The sequence below is a fragment of the Boleophthalmus pectinirostris genome, unplaced genomic scaffold (assembly GCF_026225935.1).
Source record: "Boleophthalmus pectinirostris isolate CB_2022bp ecotype Guang Dong unplaced genomic scaffold, ASM2622593v1 HiC_scaffold_17, whole genome shotgun sequence".
Lineage (NCBI taxonomy): Eukaryota > Metazoa > Chordata > Actinopteri > Gobiiformes > Gobiidae > Boleophthalmus > Boleophthalmus pectinirostris.
Window position 1 is genome coordinate 21,323,840 of NW_026571115.1, and position 15,383 is coordinate 21,339,222.

The 15,383-nt window shown below is 37.2% G+C and overlaps 1 protein-coding gene across 1 annotated transcript; it reads left to right on the forward strand.

Annotated features, from left to right (window-relative positions):
* The first annotated feature begins 923 nt into the window (after nucleotides 1-923).
* nsfa (N-ethylmaleimide-sensitive factor a) lies at nucleotides 924-14,826 on the forward strand. The gene is made up of 20 exons (XM_020936920.2): nucleotides 924-984; nucleotides 2,066-2,174; nucleotides 3,015-3,114; nucleotides 3,193-3,232; nucleotides 3,447-3,613; nucleotides 3,699-3,809; nucleotides 4,174-4,249; nucleotides 4,582-4,737; nucleotides 5,565-5,764; nucleotides 5,838-6,003; nucleotides 6,823-6,897; nucleotides 7,644-7,831; nucleotides 9,182-9,277; nucleotides 9,355-9,511; nucleotides 9,989-10,122; nucleotides 10,234-10,380; nucleotides 11,327-11,461; nucleotides 11,553-11,666; nucleotides 12,040-12,095; nucleotides 14,677-14,826. The coding sequence occupies exons 1-20, from the start codon at nucleotides 924-926 to the stop codon at nucleotides 14,696-14,698; spliced, it is 2,310 nt and encodes a 769-aa protein (XP_020792579.2). The 3' UTR covers nucleotides 14,699-14,826.
* Nucleotides 14,827-15,383: the final 557 nt, after the last annotated feature.

Consider the following 15,383-nt stretch of genomic DNA (forward strand, 5'->3'; position numbering starts at 1 on the left):
TGATTCAATGGAAAAAGAAAGTTAAAGCCATCAGGACATTCTCCACCGAGATAGATATGTTTTATGTCACACTGGAAGATTGGAATTAAAGGAACAAAATGTTCATGGAAACAAGCAGGAGGAGGCCCTCCTCCTGGCTAAGTAAGGGTCAGGTTTGTGGCGATGCAAGCCCACTCACTGTTTGCACACATCTTTTTTTTTTAAAGTTTTCCAGTGCAATAACCGAAATGAGAAAAATAAAATAATTATTTGTGTCTTTGTTTATGGCTAAAAAGTTACATTTTGGGGATCTAAATGAGAGTTCCATTGCTTTAAGTCCAATCAGTGCTAGGAAAGAAGTCATATAAAGTAATCTTTTAAAATATAAAAAAAAAATTTCCCCCATAACTATTTTTGGAATCCTGGTGAAATACAGTTGTTGTGTTCACTGCCACCTGCTGTTGATAAATTGAATTGAACTGAATTATCCTTATACAGAATTCACAGAGATGAATATGTTGCACTCAGATAATAATGAATAGTCTTTGTATTGTATGTACTATAAATGTTTATTTATTTATTATTTAAATATCTGACTTGGGACATTTTAGGGTTGAACTTATTCAACATTCATACGGGCCTATCTGCTGTTCTCTGAAATAGAGAATAACAGCACACTCTCTGTATTGAACATCTACACATGTTTGCATTAGAATTATTTTATAAACTCTTTGCCTATAGGGGATTTTTGGCCAGATTACTGATTACGGCCCATTATATAAAATGTGCAGAGACAAGATTTAATATTGATATTGACGTCTATTTCTGTAATCAACAACTTAATCCACAAACACATAACTCACTTTGAACAGTGTATCAGTTCTTTGTGGTATGTGATATATTTTACATGCGATCCAAGTTGCTGTAACTGCTGTTTAGTTGCCATGACTACCACTCCTCAGCCTGATGTGATGGAATTTATCTTTTGTACCTTCGCTCTCATTGGTTTGTGCAGCAAATGCTTTAGTCGTGTGTAATGGGAGCAGTGTAATTCTCTGTCAGTGAGTGCATTTGGTTTAGAGAATTCCAGGTAGTAGTAATTATGTGTAAATCTGCAACAAATGAAAAGTACACTCTGAAATTAATTAGAAATAATCCCTTTCGTGAAATAGATATGCAGATAAATATACGCAGAAGTCTAGGCCTATTCATTTGTGTGCATATAGAATTTCTGTAAGACTATATGAATAGTTTCCCTATTTAGTTTCACTGACTAAAGCAAAAACACAGAGATTTACTTTTTCATATTTGCAGTACAATACAGTGCAATTTACAAATGCAAACAGCTGAAATTTTTGTTAGTTATGAGATACAGATTGATCAAATTCACAGATTGCTCAAAGCTAAACTCTTTGTTTGGCAGTATAGATTTAATAGACACTACCAGTGAAAAGTTTGGACACACCATCTCATTCATTGTTTTTTTTTTCCTAATTTTTTTGTATTTTCCACATTTTATATGCACATTTCAAATTATATAGCAAAGGAAAAGGGTAAATGATGGTCATTTTTAAAAGTATTTTATATTAAAATCCTCAAAGTAGCCACACTTTACTTTGTCGAAAAACATCTATTTCACTTCACTTTTCACTTTTCACTTAATCATTCCATATATCTTGCTTTATATATTGCTTCATGATGTCATTCATATGTATCTAAAATGAAGAAAGTATTAAAAATAAAGAAAAAATAGACATTGAACAAGATGGCGCATCCAAACTTTTGACGAGTAGTGTATATTTTGATTGACTGAAGGAAGAATACAATGTAATGCTGCTGATACTATGGGTTGTTATTATTTATTGTGGCTGTTGTTGTTTTATTGTGGTTGTCTAAAAAGGTTGATGTTGACTTTACTCTGTTGACTGCATCAAATACTATTATATTATAATAATTGCAATACTAATAGATGTGTCAGATCTATATGGTTTGAACAACACTTAAAAAAGTAAGAACGATAATAAAATAAGCCTCAATAACCCTTGCCATTTGTTGGTGTGTCTTGACAAATGAACTGTATGCTAAGCTTTCCTTCATGTCTCTGTGCAGACGATGCAAGCGGCGCGCTGCCCCACAGACGAACTGTCACTGACCAACTGTGCCGTGGTCAGTGAGAAGGACCTACAGTCTGGACAGTGAGTGCTCATCATTAGACTTGGACTTAGATAAACTTTATTTATTCATAAGGGAAATTATTTGGATACAGTAACTCACATGTCACAGTATTATAATAATAAAGATTAAAAATATAAATGGTAATAATAATAATAATAATAATAATTAAAAGTATGAACTCATCTATTTATTTACTAATACATTCTGGCTTTATTTATTCCAATCCAGAAACACAATAATAACAGTAATAGTAGTAATAGTTACTGTAATAGTTAGTTAGTCATAAGTGGTCTGTGCTCTATTAAAATACTAATGAAAAAAATGGGGTTTACATAAAGGGAAAGCGCCATCAATAAGATTATTATGATGCTAAATGCAGTGTTATGAGATCAACCATCGTCCAGGTCTAATGAAAGTAAAGAGGCCGTTCCAAAAATAATAGCACAATCTCAGTTATCTACCACTCTGACTGCCATGGCAACGACTGCTTATCTCCACCAGACAGACCCGGGCATTTGGAGCAGTGTACTCAGGCAGCCATGATTGTGTACTGTTGTGTACTCAGTGTGCGTAATTGTTGAACATCTTTCAGGTTAGACAAAATAAAATATGACATTCTCACAATAATAAATATGAAATGTTAAACATTAAGTCAAACAGGCTATTGGTTTAGTTCAGAAATGCAGTGTATCAGTTTAATGTATTATCCATATATTAATTGTTAATTCTCTCTTATTCATTTATATAAAAACAGAGGTCAGCTATTTTATATATTTCAACATATATTGCACAACATGATCTTCTTTGCATCCAAAATATCTCATTTAGAACTGACACTTTATGTTCTTCTCTCTTGGCAGACATGTGACAGTGAAGACCACACCTAACCACAAGTATGTGTTCACTGTCAAAACTCACCACACAGTGGCGCCAGGGAGCATTGCCTTCAGCTTGCCGCAGGTACCGTACATGTCCATAACATGAACCTGAAATTTGTTATTACTGCTCAGCTCTAAAGGTTTGTGCTGTGTTTTGCAGAGAAAATGGGCTGGTCTGTCCATCGGTCAGGAGGTGGAAGGTATACAAAGCTTATCACTAATAGTGAACATTGTGCATTTTGTCAAATTTTAATCTGAAATAATTACCATTTCTGTGATAACATATTTTTACTTAAAAAAATTGATTAATTTTGATTTCTGGTCATAATGTTGCAAAACTTTCTAAAACAAACAGTGTACTTCTGTGAAAACTCCCATTCATATGACACTTTTTCTGCTGTTTTGTGTTGTCAGTGTCCAACTACAACTTTGACAAGTCCAAGCAGTGCATTGGTGCTTTGACCATTGAGATCGACTTCCTGCAGAAGAAGAGCACTGACTCTTCTCCATACGATTCTGACAAGATGGCTGCTGAGTTCATCCAGCAGTTCAACAGCCAGGCCTTCTCCGTCACCCAACAGGTACAGAGGCTCACATTAGGATATAAACATATAAACATAACATGATGCAAGATGGACCTAACGGTGTTTCTTTCTTTCTTCTCAGCTTGTGTTCAGTTTCTGTGATAAACTGTTTGGTTTGATGGTAAAGGACATTGAGGCCATGGACGCCAGTATCCTGAAGGGAGAGCCAGCCACAGGAAAAAAGCAGCAGAAGGTTGTATAGTAAACAAACGCTAACAATGTAATGATAGCCAAACTCTATGGTATCATCAAATTTCAGAAGAGTAAGATGTTGACTGGACTAGACAGATTTTTTTATATATATAGATAAAAAAGAACATATCCAGCATATTTCCTATTATCCCCTCATGTCTTGTCTCTTTATGCAGCCTATTGATTGTGCCTGCATTAGTTTTCCGTTGACTTGTTTGTACTTGACCTGGAAGTCACACACATAAGTACATTAACTGGGAAAAACATGTTCATGTATTCTTTTCATGTCTATACTCAAATATAATTCCTCCTCTTTTATGTGGACATTAGAAGATGCAATAGTGATTAAATTTTTTTTCTCCCAGATTGATGTGGGACTGATGGTGGGCAACAGTCAAGTGGTCTTTGAGAAGGCAGAAAACTCATCTCTAACGCTAGTTGGTATGTTTTACTAAAATTGTGCTGTAATTGTAAATAAATACTTAAATACATTGCAATATTTATAGCACATATTTCCATGAGTTCATACAATAGTCAAAGTCATTTTCATTATCAGTTTGTGTTTTCAAAATCCACATGGCTATCCAGATTCCATATAATGTGCCTCCACTAGATGGCAGTATCATAACATCGATGAGTTTCCATAAGACTTTCCAGGACTGTTCAGAATCTAGTACATTGCATCACCTGTGTGATCTGTTTAAATTTTAAGCAATTATTCTTGTAAATAATATAATTTTATTTTTTAACCACCATTATATTATGTTTTACAGGAAAGGCCAAGACTAAAGAGGCCCGACAGACAATCATTAACCCCGACTGGAACTTTGAGAAGATGGGCATTGGTGGTCTGGATAAGGAATTTTCCGATATTTTCCGCAGAGCATTTGCATCTCGAGTTTTCCCTCCCGACATTGTTGAACAAATGGGTATGGCTTTATTGTACTCACTTTTCCATATCTTTTTTCAAACTTGAGCTAATATTATTCCCACATCATTCAGTCATCTATTAGACATTTTAAGTAAAAGGACTCAAGATGTAATTTTATGTACCTACTATGCCACTCTTACAACAGAATTCAGAACCACTGATGTTACAAGAGATTGAGCAAATATGTATATTGCCTGAACAAATACAGAAAAATACACAATGCATGCTTTTCTGATGTTTGCAGTACTTTTTCATGACTATACAGTAGAGTTGGGAATCACAAGGTTCCTCACAATTTGATATAATACACGATACATGGTTCACAATACAATATTATCACGCCAGTGATATGTGCGTTAATCGATATATCATGATATTCTGTGATATATTGCTATTTTTCAAGAACCAAATACATCTTGTCAACAATATTTCTTTCACTACTACTACTGCAGAGCTATGAAATACATAAATTTTAATAATGAACACAGTGAATATGTCAAGTGTATTGTATAAACAAGTTTCCTTACATCAAATAAGCAACAAAGGTCACAAACAGCTGGCTGAAAGATACAATAAATACTCTTGGTGATACAGCAGCTCATGGTAACGATACTGCATCACTAAATTTAGTTTCACAATATGTTTATATTTTTGTGCACCCCTGCTACAGAAAGACTTAGTTTGGTCCCCGCTGACTGATTGACGACCAATTTGGAGCTCAATACATTAATAAAGTTCCATTCTGCACCATATTGAACACTTGCTCAAACAGACAGTGCCATTGTCTGTCTGAATGCATTATTGACCCTCTCTTGTGTGTTGCAGGCTGTAAGCATGTGAAGGGTATCTTGCTTTTTGGTCCTCCTGGTTGTGGTAAAACTCTGATGGCCAGGCAGATCGGTAAGATGCTCAATGCCAGAGAACCCAAAGTGGTCAATGGTCCTGAAATCCTCAACAAGTATGTGGGAGAGTCTGAGGCCAATATCCGCAAACTGTTCGCTGATGCTGAGGAGGAACAGAAGAGGGTGAGAGCACTGTCCCCTCTCTGCAAGGTAATGGAAGGCAATATTAGAGAATAATGTTTGGTCTTGTCTGCAGCTGGGAGCCAACAGCGGTCTTCATATCATTATCTTTGACGAGTTGGATGCCATCTGTAAACAGAGAGGCACTGGGGCAAGCAGTACAGGCGTCCATGACACTGTGGTCAACCAGCTGCTGTCCAAAATTGACGGAGTGGAGCAGCTCAACAACATCCTGGTCATTGGTCAGTGAGACATAAGTCTTACATTAACAACATCATCTCTATCATCCTAAAGTATATGCAATATATGTGCAGTGCCATGGTCATAATAAAAATGCTTAGTAACTATCTTTATAAAGTGCTGAAACACAATTCCAACTTACATTAATCTCTCTCACACTCTCCCTCTCTATCTTCTCTCTCACACACACACACACACACACACACACACACACACACACACACACACACACACACACACACACACACACACACACTCAGCCCCCTAATGCATCCACTAAGCAGGTTGGATGAAGTATCTTGTCTAAGAAAACATTAGTAGTATGAACTAACTAGAGTGGAATTGAAACTGCCACCCTCCCTATTATATGATCAAACCTCCTTGTCAAGCCCTGAACTCCTCTGATCTTGGAGGCATTTTTAGTACTTGGATGGGAGGCTGCTGAGAATATTACCTGTATTAATACCTGTCCTTAGGCAACACAGTTCACTCACCTTGCCTCATACAGTATGTAGTATGTGTTTGCTGCTTGTCAGTCTATTCTAGGTCAGCTGTGGTTACAATAGTATGCTCACCACTACTGAGTATGGAAACTGAGTTTGAGCATCTAGAAAAATGCTATACAAATAGCACATTAAACCACTCAAGAATGCATTTACTATAAATATTTTCCCCAGGTACTAAATAACTGAGTCCTGCAGAAAGTATGACTTTAGTGGAAAGGGCCTATAAGAATTTATAACTTATATCTTAAAAGGTTTGAATGTACCTATACTTATACTTGTTCACTTCTCTAATGTTTGTGTGTTTGTGGTACACAGGCATGACCAACAGACCGGACCTGATTGATGACGCTCTGATGAGGCCTGGCAGGTTTGAAGTCAAAATGGAAATTGGTAAGCCTCACAAAAAGTTTTCTCAGAACATGTGCTTTAAATTCAAACCGTACATCCATTGCATTATCATCTGAAAAACAAACTAGAACAGCCAAGAACACAATAACCAAATGCAAACATAAGTCCATGCTGACATTTCAGCGGATTAACCAAATGTCAGCTTGCATTTATTAGATCCAGCCTTTATTAACTTTCACATCATATTTTCCTGGTCGGTCGCCAATAGAGATCATCCCTGCCTTCCTGTATGAATATTCTGCCATAACATAATTCCCTTGCACTATCCATGTGTTTCTTATCACGATAGAGTCAAAACAGCCAGTGCAGACAGGGGAGACAAAACACGGCACAGAGAAATTACTTCCACCTCAGAGTTGAACTGATTATAGTTAGGAAAGTGCTGTGTTTTGCTGAGCAGAGTTTTCCCAGGACTGCCTACTCAAGCAATCTCAATATTAAGCTGCAGACTTCCCCGAAAGTCACCTTGGAAAATGAATACAGCACATCATTTACAGCTCCGCACCTAAATGAAAATAGGGTCTATGCATAGGGAATGAGCAAGATCTACGATCGGAAAAAGATTGCGCAACGCAGTGGAAGAAACATGTATGAATATAACTCACTATTTGGAATTTCAATTAAGCTGCAGGAAATTACACAGGTTGAATTTGGGTTTATAGTCTTACTCTTACTTACTCTTGCTAACACTATATAGAAGCTGATGTTAAAGTTATATTATTCCTTAGGTCTGCCTGATGAGAAGGGCCGTGTTCAGATCTTGACCATTCACACAAATAAGATGAGAAGCTTTAACCTGCTGGCCCCAGATGTGGAGGTCAAGGAGCTGGCAGCAGAGACCAAGAATTACAGTGGTGCTGAACTTGAGGGCCTGGTCCGAGCAGCCCAGTCCACTGCAATGAACCGTCATATCAAGGTCTGTATGCCATCCCCTGACATCAGCACCTCTGATGAAATCTATATGGTACTGTATGGAATTATATGGTACTAGAAGGTACTAGAAGGTATTAAAAGGTACTATATGGTACGAGAAGGTAGCGTGTGTTGTTGTTCAGGAGATTTACTGCATCTAAAACCAAATTAGCTTAAGCAGATCTCAGGTTCATGAGAATCGGAGGCAATTTAAATTAATAATGGGCGATAATAGTGATTTCATTCTAATACCAAGTGATACTATGGCAAATATTATATTGATTTGCACCCCAGCTTGAGCTAATCTAAAAAACAAATGTATGTGAAGATGAAATAAAATATAAATAATGTATGTAAAGAAAGATATATTATTTGAGACATTTCAAGTATTCTAAGTATAATTTTTATTGGGATGAATCTATAACTCGTTCCAAAAATTGTATTTTTCTTGAACTCAGAGTTTAGTACAAGAATACAGAATTACACTGAATAAACTGTTGTTGTGATATTATGTGTTTATTTCAGTCAGTCAATCACATTTATTCATAAAGCACATTTAATAACAACCTTCTGACCCAAATGCTTCACAGGTTTAGTTTAACAAAATACAGTAAACAATAAAAATACAACAAAGCCTTAAGGCTCCAACATAGATCATGGTATCTGCTCAAACAGCATCAAATGCCAATAACTAAAAATAAGTCTAGTAAAGTTTTAAAATGTCCAAAAGATAGTGCAGCTCAGATGTGGAGAGGGAGACAGTTCCTCGTTTGGGAGCTCAAACTAAGAATCCTCTGTGCCCTCTGTTCACAAGCAGCTGGTCAGCAGACCTCAGGGCTCTGGCACAGTGGGGCAGTGCCATTTAGACTTTTAAACACAATCATTAAAATCTAAAAAAAAATTGCCAATGAAAAACAATAAAGAGCAGCTAAAAGAGCACATTTCCTGCTGAATTATTAAAATTTAATAAACTATTACGCTTTAATACAGTGGTATAGTTAGTATTACTAGTGCAACCTAACTGTGAGGACTGGTGAGTCTGTATGTAGGATTTAGAGACGAATAACTACTTAACTTAATCCCCCTTTAACCTCAGTGGGGGATGTAGCATTAGTGACCCTGCTCAAGTAACTCAATAAAATAAATAGCCTTGTAATGGTACCTGCATTTTAAGAGGAACACAAAAGGTCAATTATTCATAGTGATCACTTAAGCATGCATCCCACTTAGTATACAGATGCACAATAACTAAGAGATTATAAAGTTGTGCTATATTAATTAAAATTCTGAATGTTGTAATGTCATTTGCATAATTTCTGTTTTTGTTTCTAATTTTGTCTTGTGTTCTTATCAGGCTACATCCACAGTAGAAGTGGACATGGAGAGGGCAGAGAAGCTGCAGGTTACGAGAGCCGACTTCTTTGGATCACTCAACAATGACATCAAACCTGTATGAGCATTTTTTGAGATTATCTTCTGTAATAACCACACACAACAAGCCAGTGATATTTACGTTGGTGGTTTTAGGCCTTTGGAACCAACCAAGAGGACTACTCAAGCTACATCATGAACGGCATCATCAAATGGGGCGACCCAGTCACTCACGTGCTGGATGATGGGGAGCTCCTGGTGCAGCAGACCAAGAACAGTGACCGCACGCCCCTGGTCGCTGTGCTCTTGGAGGGTGAGTATCACTAATGCCCATACATCACAAGTCTCTCTGAAATTGCAAAATTTGTTTAAACTTCACCACACTGTGTTAAAGTTAACTTTTTTATTTAGAAATTTCAGTGCATATGCTCTAAAACTGCTTCTACTATGGCTTCCTGCAATTACACATACAGCCTACTAGCTACTATCATGACTGCAATTATATTGCTCTATCATTACTTCATTTATACTAAAAAAAAGACTTGCTACTCCAGCAACAGAATCTTCAATAATTATTGTATAATTAGCCATGTTCCAGTGGAGCTCATGAGAGGCTATATGTTTTCACACCATTACATAAATACAAAACATCAATCAAGTGACAAGTCTGTTTTAGTCTGTGCATTGACAGTTTACATTGATGTTCCAATTTCATTGACTTGCTACACCTATAGAATCAACACTTGATGACACTAATTAATGCCTTTTCTGTTGACACACACATTACCAGGTCCACCACACAGCGGCAAAACAGCTTTGGCGGCTAAGATTGCAGAGGACTCCCAGTTCCCCTTCATTAAGATCTGCTCTCCAGACAAGATGATTGGACACTCTGAGATTTCCAAGTGCCAGGCAATCAAAAAGGTTAGTCTGGCTGAACAACCCATTCGCATTCAGAGCACTTTGTCCCATACTGGTTTGATGTTTTTAATTGCATGTATTTTCTCTTTGCTCGTAACTCACTGCTGTACACAGGTCTTTGATGATGCCTATAAGTCACAGCTCAGTTGTGTGGTGGTGGATGACATTGAGCGTCTCCTTGACTACGTCCCCATCGGCCCGCGCTTCTCCAACCTGGTGCTCCAGGCTCTGCTGGTGCTGCTCAAGAAGCCCCCGCCCAAGGCAAGAACACACAGTCCAGTCAGCGCGCATTGCAATTAAGAAATATCAAGAAGATTTAAATACTTCACACAAACACACCATAAATTAATATAGATTTGATCAAGTATAAAAAACATAAACACCACTGATAGTCTGATAGTAACTCAATGCACAGTACATACAGTTATGTGGTCAGCTGATGAAGCTTATAAACAACACTCTTTCAGCACTGACACAAATCTCCTCTTATCTTGAGTTATCTTGAGTATATTTACATGAATAAAACTATGACTGACAGTTGTACAACATTATAGTAGCCAGTTAATGCACATCACAATTCTTATTTAAGTGACCACTAAAATTACCATCTTTGATATGTTAAAAATCCATTAAATACATTTGTTCTGTATGAGAGCAAGTGCGATCATTTATGCATAAACCCTGCACCTGTAGAGAACCCAAAGATGGCAGATTGGCAGATTAAAGTGTATTCTAAATCTGACTTTACACTAAGCCATATTGGATCCCTTTGGAAGTTGCTGCACCGTCAGCAGCTTTACAGGCCTTTCGTTTTACTGTGCAGTCCACTGGGAAATTCTCTCTGGGTTTTGCGCATTTTTATTTTAGGGGGTGGGATTGAAAAGGGAGGAGCAAGTGTTTATTGAACTGATACACAATATCAAAGGTCAAAAGTTTTTTTACTCATACTTTGCATTGTTCTCACCATTATAAGTATATCTTGCACTGGCCTATACTGCAGGCAAGACTCAACAAGGTTCAGATTAGTTTAAAACATTTTTGCATGTCACTTACTATATTTTTTGAGACTGTTTTTACTATGAACTGTTTGTCTAACCTGATCCTGTGATTTCATAACATCACATGTCATAGCGTTCTATAGATTTCTGAGAGTTCACAGGGGTAGTTAAGGATATATTCTAAAAGGTGATTTTTTTTGTGAGCACAGGGGCGGAAGCTGCTCATTATTGGCACCACCAGCAGAAAGGACGTGCTACAGGAGATGGAGATGTTAGATGCCTTCAGCACCACTATCCACATCCCCAACATCTCTACAGGGGAGCAGCTGGTGGATGCTCTCGAGGTACCCCCACAGCTTTACCTAGACCTCACTCATGTCTGATGAAAAACATGTCATAAATGTCCATCTGTGTGTCTTGATGTTGTTGCTGTAGTTGCTTGGAAGCTTCTCGGACAAGGAGAGAGCCAGCATTGCTCATCAGCTCAAAGGAAAGAGGGTCTGGATTGGAATCAAGAAACTTCTCGTCTTCATTGAGATGTCCCTACAGGTATGCATCACAGAAGCCATTTAAGATACCCCCGAATAGATTTACATTATATTTGTGGGTTAAAACATCAAAACCTTACTTTTACACTGGAGAGTTGATGGAGATTATGTCCCAAATCAGGTCAGTTCAGCATGCAACATTTGTTAGTTCGCTTATACTCAGTATTATTCTTTTTATGTTTACTTATAGAGATCTGTCAAACTAATCCTACTGTTTTCTGTTGACCTAGTAAGCTTAGGCTTTTGCAAAATTATGTAGAAATGAATGTACAGAAGTAACAGCTTTTAATAAAATATTCTAAAAAAAACAACAACACACACACATTCTAATTTGCCTTTTGTACAGAAATATAAACCTTCTCTTCTGTTTTTAGATGGAACCTGATTACAGAGTTACCAAGTTCCTGTCTTTGCTGCGAGACGAGGGAGCGTGAGTATTCCATTTGTTATTACACTAGTATTGCATACAACCTACTATGCTATCATTTATCATCACTTCAGTTATAAGTTTTGCCATTGCCATTTTTCATTGTTCAAAATGCTATGCTACATTATTGACAGCATATGTATTTCTGAGATACATATTGAGCTGTTTACATATGATGTATGTTGTAATTACCAGGTTAAATGATGGCGATCAGATCCGTATTTAAGCAGCAATTGTTCGGGTAAGGTCAACTATAGGAGGAAGACTAGAGGAAGGCTAATAGTAGTACAATAGATAATCTTTTTTGAATAGTGTGTGTGTGTGTGTTTGTTTTGTGTCGTGCTTCAGATTTTTAGTATTGAACTTCACATCCCATGATCATTAGTTGTAAGGGAACATTTCTCTTGCTAAAGGGACTGTCCGGACTTTTGGACATAGGACCTAATTTCTTAGTTAGTCGGAGTGTTGGAAACGTGTGGAGACACTTTTTAAAATATTCCATCCAGTCCTTGTATTTGCGGAGGTCGCTGGTGCTAGGCTAGTGCATGTCAATGGCCATAGTTAGCCTGCCACTAAAAACAGTCTTACCCACTCCACAAAACACCTGAAGCAAAACAATTATAACGCCAGACTGTTAATGTGAATGTCTATGTCAATAGAACAATTTCAGAAGTAAAACCAACCTTGCATTTGAAGGATTTATGTCTGAGCATCAGCAGCAGCGAGTTGTACTCCCTGATAGAAAGCTTGACAGTGGCCACATAGCACCTACTTTACTGGTAAAGTAAAATTCTGCTGCTGCTGAGAAAATAGTCCCTCAACATGCGACGATTCATGCAATGCGAGGTTAGTTTTATTTCAAACATTATTCTATCAACGCAGACATTCACATCGACAGTCTGGCGTAATAATAATTTTGCTTCAGGTGTTTTGTGGAGTGGGTAAGACTGTTTTTTTGTGGCAGGCTAACTATGGCCAATGGCATGCACTAGCCTAGCACCAGCGATCTCTGCAAATACAAGGACTAGATGGAATATTTTAAAAAGTGTTTCCACACATCTCCAACACTCTGGCTCACTAGGAAATGAGATCCTATGTCCAAAATTCCAGACTATTAAATATATAATATTAAATAGCCTACACACACAAACACACAGGGATTGAACATGACCCATTCACATAAGTATAATTTGCAAGCATTTAGAGACAGTTCAGTTGTATTAACATTCAATTTAACCACATCTTTATACCTAACATGGGTTAACTGCTTTGCTATTCTTTGCTATGGGTTCAGATGAGAGCACAAACAATTGATCTTGTAGCCTCTATAGCCTCAAGTAGTAAAGGAACAAGGCTAAGAGCAGACCTTCTTGTCTTCTTTTAGAATTGTCTCCTAAATGAAATATGTGCCTCCTACAGCCCTTGTCTGCAATCCCCCAGTGGTTCGTGACCCTCAGCTGTTCTCATTTTCTACACGACCAAAACAATCTCAAACTTTTCTCTGCGCAAGTTGGCTCCACAGAACAACATTATAGGCTATTTTTATAGTTCTATTTTACTCTGAATAAGCCCGGAGCACATCCCCTTAGTAGCTCTGCAGGTGAGTTAATAGCTTAGAGAGAGAAAAAAGTCTTCTTTGTTATTGTAGCTCTATGATTTTACCTCACAAATGTATGAAAAGGCTTTGATTGTCATAATAGGGTTCATCGTCAGACACAAAAGGACTGAGCAGACAGAGAGGGAGCAGGGCCTGTTGCTAGTGTCATTTTGGCAGTCACAAGAGATGCGGATTTTCCCATGAAGCATTGCCTGCTCTCTATCGCACATGCTTTATAGTAAAATATCCTGTAGTTAGGTCATTATTTTGACTTGCATGTCAAAATTATTCAGTTAATCAGTAATCATTTATCAGGGGAAAAAAAAACAATAATAGTGATCATTTTAAAGGTACATTGTGAAACTTTTCAGGTGGAAGGTCCACCATCTGTTTTTCTCTATGTAGATGTTATTACTTTGTCTGAAATGTTTCACCATATGGCATTAAACCTTTTTATCATCATGGAGACCACACCAGGCCAAGTTACTCATTAGATCTGCGGAGAGGTGACCCAGTTTTTCAGTTGTTCTAGGTATTTTTAAGTAATAAAACCACCTGTAATTGAATACATGTAACTTAGATTTGTTTAATGTCATATTGTGGAACACTCGAAGCAGAGCAAAAACATGTTCATAGAAACAAGAAGGTGTGTAGTCCAAACAACTAAACAAAGACATAATGTGCTTTTTAATTGGCTGCCACATGACCTTAAATTATATTTCATAAAGTTGATCACAGCAGTGGTATTGTATTAGCCAATGGGAATGAAGAAAAATTAAGAATTTTATTGTTGTTTTGTAATGATCTATACAATTGTGAATATTGTGAATACTCGACATCCTTAGTTACATTGAAATGGATATATTTTCATATTTGTACCACAAGAAATTGGTTATTGTGGATAGCATGCGGTCTCTTGTCCCTTCCAGCTGTCATCCTGCCAGTGGAAATATCATCTCTTTTCTTTTGCTTCTGCTTGTTTTGTAGTGATAGAAGCTTCTATGAGTAAAACATATCACTGTCACCACAAGTCCAAGAAAATGCCATGAAGAAGGAGGAGATGAAGGAGGAGTGGAGCCGTTCTTCCTACCCCCAGTGCTCCACACTGAGGACTACTTAGCATGTTTTAGTACTCTATCACGTCATTGGTCCATGCTACTGACATATCTCAGCAAAACCACTGGAAGTTGTACTGTTAAAAAGACAAATAAGTGATTGTATAAAGTGCTGTTTTGTGCATCGTGTGTGGAAAACAGGTGTATTTGTAGTTGTAGTATTTGTTACCGTCTAGTTAGTTAGGTCAAATATGTATCCACACAAAACAGTATAAAGAAATACACAAATCTCTATATAGGTGAGACTGTGAGAGGATGAAATATAGTGAGTGTAAAAATAGGTAAACGTGTAAATGTGGACCCTTTAATTTTGTAAATAATATATATATGGACAAGTATAACAAAACTAAAATATGTTTACTATTTTGTTCACTAATAGTAAGACTTATGCTTATGGATATGTTGGTAATTTAGTGGAAGTTAATGTCAGATTGGTGACCTGTCTGTCTACAGTACAGTTCAGTCTAGTTAGTGTAGCCATGGCAATGTCAGTGTTTCAGAAAATATTCAGCACTTTTGAATTTTACATTTTAGTATTTCTTTGGGAGGTAGACGCTGCATGTGTCCAGTGTGTGGGTT

What these genes read in the sequence shown, in the direction of transcription:
- nsfa (XM_020936920.2), top strand. Translation starts at nt 924, where the DNA reads ATGACTACCACTCCTCAGCCTGATGTGATGGAATTTATCTTTTGTACC. An exon ending in TCAACAATGACATCAAACCT is followed by an intron (nt 9,278 to 9,354) that starts GTATGAGCATTT and finishes TGGTGGTTTTAG; the next exon opens with GCCTTTGGAACCAACCAAGA. An exon ending in TTGCTGCGAGACGAGGGAGC is followed by an intron (nt 12,096 to 14,676) that starts GTGAGTATTCCA and finishes CTTGTTTTGTAG; the next exon opens with TGATAGAAGCTTCTATGAGT.